The 4,304-nt window shown below is 44.7% G+C and overlaps 1 protein-coding gene across 1 annotated transcript; it reads left to right on the plus strand.

Moving 5' to 3' along the window:
• Positions 1–366: 366 nt before the first annotated feature.
• LOC104400913 (E3 ISG15--protein ligase HERC5-like) lies at positions 367–4,109 on the plus strand (the record flags this gene model as incomplete). Its single annotated transcript, XM_010013182.1, has 6 exons — positions 367–443; positions 1,002–1,223; positions 1,962–2,053; positions 2,656–2,786; positions 3,564–3,712; positions 4,033–4,109. Coding segments are annotated over 6 exons (748 nt in total), but the record flags the coding sequence as incomplete, so codon positions are not given.
• Positions 4,110–4,304: the final 195 nt, after the last annotated feature.

The raw sequence follows: 4,304 nt of genomic DNA on the forward strand, positions 1-4,304 counted from the left end.
ATGGCTGCACATGGCTTCGGGAAACTGTGGGTGAAGGACCCAAGCACACCTGAACCTTGCCACCTTCTGATTAAGCTGAGTGGGTAAGCATCATCTAAAACAGGCATGGCAGCTCGCTGTGGGGTTTTCTGTTAGCTTGCCCAGGGCTGAGCCTGATTCTCTTCCAGCTTCCCATGGTTCTAACCACAGTCAAATCAGTTAGCCTTGCTGCAGGAGGATAGCATAAGAGCAGGATGAATCAACTTACAGGTGACCTTTATTTTTTTATATAATTCACGCTAAATGTGCTAGGACTTGATGAGCATAGAGTCTTCTTCCTTAACTTTGCCTCATGATACAGCATCTATCTATTTCCTTTTCTTATAGGCTGGTGAAGGAACTAGGCAACCATGACATTGTTCAAATAGTGTGTGGGGACCAGCATGCCATGGCTCTAACCAGAGGTAGTGTCTTTCAAGCACACTTTTCCTCCAAACGGGAGTCACACTATGGCAGGCTTTCTCTCAGAGGGGAGCGTTTGAACTACTCCAGTAGTTGGTGACAACACTACAGAGTAATGAGCAGAGGGCAGGGGACACAAGATGTGCTGGCTGCCAGCGCTGCTCTTGCCTCCCAGCACCCAAGGACCTGCAGTTCTGTCTCTCTCCAGTTCTCAAGCATTAGCCCTCTGCAGAGGTGTGCTACGGAGAGCACATGTGGCCATCCCACTCTGCAGTCACCAGACCTGGTCATTCTTAAGTTGGAGCCCCTCTCAGGTTGGGAACTTCTTGCAAGTATGGTGGTAACACCCGGCCTTTGTTCTTGCTGTGCTGAGTCACATGGGCAGCATGGGACTGCCCCAGAGGGGTCAGAAGCAAACAGGGAGATTTGGCTACAGATGATGGTCTCACCTCAGAGCTAGGTCCCTAGAAACAGCACTGATTTTCGCTCCTGCTCCCAAGGTGCAAAGACTGAAGGGAAGCAGAGAGGCTGAGCTGGTTTCTTTTGTTGTGTTTGTGAAGGAGGTGAGCTCTTCACGTGGGGCCAGAACGCCCATGGACAGCTTGGAGTGGGGAGACAAGCCACACTCACCCCCCAACCACAGCTGGTGGAAAGACTAAAGGGCATCCCACTTGCTCAGATTGCTGCTGGAGGAGCTCACAGCGCTGCCGTGTCACTCTCTGGAGCTGTGTACTCCTGGGGGAAGAACAATTTTGGACAACTGGGACTGGGAGACACAGAAGGTAAGGAAGGACAGCAGTCAGAAGGTGTTTTCCTGGTCAGTGAGGGGCTTCTCAGGACTGTCAAGCCCCTTTGGAGAAGCAGTGGACAGCAAAGCCTTTTGAAAAAAGTATATCTGGATAAGTTCTTTGTTTCCTGACCAGGAAAGGCAACCAGGGACAAGGGATTTACAGGCTGTATTTCTTCAAGATAACTTCCAATTTAATAACTTTATGTGGGCAGCTGGAAAGTGTGGGCTCTTAAAGCCATATGTCTCAGGTCTCTTTCCATTCCCACTCTCTCTCCAGGTAGTCTTGCATGAAATAAATTAATTTTATCCCTCTTTGCCTTCTTTAATTCTCTGTAAACACACGGTGAGAGAAGAATTAAAATCACCCATTGTCTGCAAACCTAGAAGGCGAGAAAAGAGTTGTCCTAGCGAAACAGAAGTTGATGTCAGTGGGAGCTGAATGAGTCCACTCCCTTGAGAGTCACATATTTTGAAGTACCTTTGGCAAGCAGGTGTGAAAGTGCTGCATTTTGTTACACATCAAATGTAAATGAAAATACTATGAAAAAGGCAGAACATTGTGAGAAGGAGTGTGTTATAGCGGAGGGTAGAAAACAACCCAAACTGAAGTGGTAAATACATGATTGCTGTAAGGAAGGATTGAAAAGTGCTAAACCCTCCTATTTTCTAAATCTTTGTGCTGAGATCCCTCCAGTACTCTTTCACTTTATCAGTGCTGTCTTCTTTCCAGACAGGGACTGCCCATCGTACATCAGAGCGTTAGAGCACTGGAAGGCTGTATTTATCTCGTGTGGGGCAGATCATACTGCAGTTCTCTCCAAGGTGAGTCTGAAGCCAGCATCTGAGACCTCACCCTGCAAGGAAAGATACACTGCTAAAAGTCAGCATGGACAAATTAGGATGGCATTTAGGAATTAGGATATCAATGGCATTTAGAAACTAGGATAGCAGGCACGCGGACCTGCTTCCATCTGAGTCTGAATATGATCCCCAGGGGATGCTAAATAAGCTTTTGGGGAAAACTGGCCTTTTGTCATATTCCTCTCACCTGTGTGCAAACATGGTGAATGGGAATCCTGGGGCAAAGAGGTGCAGTTCAACCTCAGCACTTCTTGAAAATATTTTCTTTTTTATAGCATACTGGGGACTTCAGAACATGTGAACAGTAGCTAATTCACTAGGGTTTACCCATACAAGTAAAATTCTTCAGCAACAGATACCTATTCTTAGGAATTAGATTGCTTTTCTCAGGAGTTAAATGATTTGGACATTACAGTGTATGGTTAGGCTTGATGTGAACTCTACCATATAGCATACTGTGTCTTACTGATTCTCGCTCTTAGTGGTGACCATTTGAATGCCATTAATAACATAGTGATCCTGTTGTTCCTTCATCTTGTGTTGGTTGTTTCTTTATCTTCAAGGAGGGGTTGGTGTGCACCTTTGGAGCGGGAGGGGCTGGCCAGCTTGGTCACAACTCCACCCGGAATGAGCTCATGCCTCGTGTGGTGGCTGAGCTGTGGGGAGCAAGAGTTTCACAAGTTGCCTGTGGAAGGTGAGGAAATACCAATAATGTGCCTTCTAAGGTCAAGGTCTTAGAGGAATCACTGAAGGGAAGTGGGGAGGGAGTCATCAGGATGTCCAAATCCCTGTGTCCCAGCACGTCAGCGCTGTCAGAATACTGTCCACTTTTCAAGGGTAAGCCACCCTCCTGCCACCACCCCAGTGAAAGCAGAACCCTCAGCCCATGCAGAGGGACAGAGCTGCAAAAGCCATTAGAAGCTCTTGGGTTTTTTCTCTTTTAAGAAACAAAGGGTATACTGGGTTACAAAGGGCAAAAAACTGTCAAAAAACTGCATTGGGAAGATCACCAAATTCCCATCCACTTTGACATACGGGAGGTCTTTAGAAAGAACTGAAGACTAGTGATAATTATACAATTTCATTCTGCCTTTCTGGAATTAGGCCAGAAAAAGTCTCCTGTCAGCTTCCTTGGGCTTTGTATCAGTCTCAGCAGCATAGAAGGTGCGCCTTTGAAAACAGAAGGGCATGAAGCCAGCAATGCGTAACACTTTATTTTTGTATCTGAAACAAGAGTAAATCACAAACATTAGCAGATAGTATAGGAAATTTGAGTCCATATGTTTCTTTATTGCTGAATGTTTATGTAAGGAAGTGTCCTAAGACTTTAGTTAAAGGGATTCTATACCTGGACTGTCAGGACTTTGAAAGAAAAGCCTCAGCTATCCACTGTGAAAACGTACCTGTAAATTTTTTTCTATCTAGCCCAGTGCTATGAGGTTATTATGACCGTGTTTCTTTTTCTGACCAGACAGCACACCCTGGTCTATGTCCCCTCCTTGGACAAAGTCTATTCGTTTGGTTCTGGTGAAGAAGGGCAGCTGGAAGATGAGAGAGAGCCTAACCAGTTGATACCACTTCCCATCAAGATACCAGGGAATACTGGAAAATCCTGTCAGGGTAATGATGATTACAGATGTGTACAATCTGTATTAGTTTCTTTCAGGGAGATGTTTGCTTTCTTGATTTCACGTTTGTGCTGAGAGGCTTAATATTATGTCTCATGCTTGCCTGGTCATCCCAACAGATTCTACAATGGGTAATTCCATTTGCTGCTTGATTTACCATCGTGGGTAATGGTCACATAGAATCAACTTTTAGACAGACACCTACTATCTGAGTGGTTTTTTACTGTTCCTCATCTGGGCACTGAACTCCTTGACGATAATGACTGTCTCTTCAAAGTCTTTTCCTTTGAAAATCTTTTTATTCTTTCACAGAAAACAACACATCACAAAAGGTGATTGAAATTACTGCAGGAGGAAACCGAAGTATTGTCCTTTACAAGAAGGACCAGGTATGGGCATATTCGATCATGGTTTCTAACTTTGCCATTGTTCACATTACTGCCAGAAACATTTGGAATTTTCCATCCTGCTTTTAGCACTCCACGTTCATATATGTCTCAGGCAGTTCCTTTCATGCTTACCCAGAAACTAACTTGCATTGCAATTGTATGTCTATATTATACATTATATATTATACATTATAT

The sequence above is a fragment of the Nestor notabilis genome, unplaced genomic scaffold, assembly GCF_000696875.1.
Source record: "Nestor notabilis isolate BGI_N333 unplaced genomic scaffold, ASM69687v1 scaffold34954, whole genome shotgun sequence".
Lineage (NCBI taxonomy): Eukaryota > Metazoa > Chordata > Aves > Psittaciformes > Psittacidae > Nestor > Nestor notabilis.